Source organism: Acanthisitta chloris, unplaced genomic scaffold (genome assembly GCF_000695815.1).
Source record: "Acanthisitta chloris isolate BGI_N310 unplaced genomic scaffold, ASM69581v1 scaffold21438, whole genome shotgun sequence".
In the NCBI taxonomy this organism is placed as follows: domain Eukaryota; kingdom Metazoa; phylum Chordata; class Aves; order Passeriformes; family Acanthisittidae; genus Acanthisitta; species Acanthisitta chloris.
Window position 1 is genome coordinate 4901 of NW_008685632.1, and position 261 is coordinate 5161.

At 64.0% G+C, this 261-nt stretch overlaps 1 protein-coding gene across 1 annotated transcript in view; it reads right to left on the bottom strand.

Moving 5' to 3' along the window:
• PRNP (prion protein) overlaps positions 1-254 on the bottom strand; it is a gene marked incomplete at its 5' end in the record, with an annotated part of 659 nt that extends 405 nt beyond the window's left edge. The window contains 2 exon segments of the mRNA XM_009079858.1: positions 1-5; positions 8-254. The exon segment at positions 1-5 is cut by the window's left edge and continues 405 nt beyond it. Coding sequence (XP_009078106.1) covers positions 1-5; positions 8-254 — 252 coding nt within the window.
• Between the last annotated feature and the right edge of the window lie 7 nt (positions 255-261).

The following is a 261-nucleotide window of genomic DNA, read 5'->3' on the forward strand; positions in this document are numbered from 1 at the left end:
CCCGGCGCGCCGCCCCCCGCCGCCCCCGCCCCGTGCTTGAAGTTGGTCTTGGATTTGGGAGATTTCCAAGGCTTTTGGTTGTAGTTTCCTCCACTGGATGGGTTGTGACCCTGGCCCCACCCCTGGTTGTGGGGGTAACCGGGGTTATGGGGGTAGCCAGGGTTGTGGGGGTACCCCGGATTGTGGGGGTAGCCAGGGTTGTGGGGGTAGCCAGGGTTGGGGGGATGTGCTGGGTTATGGGGATAACCAGGATTCTGGGGG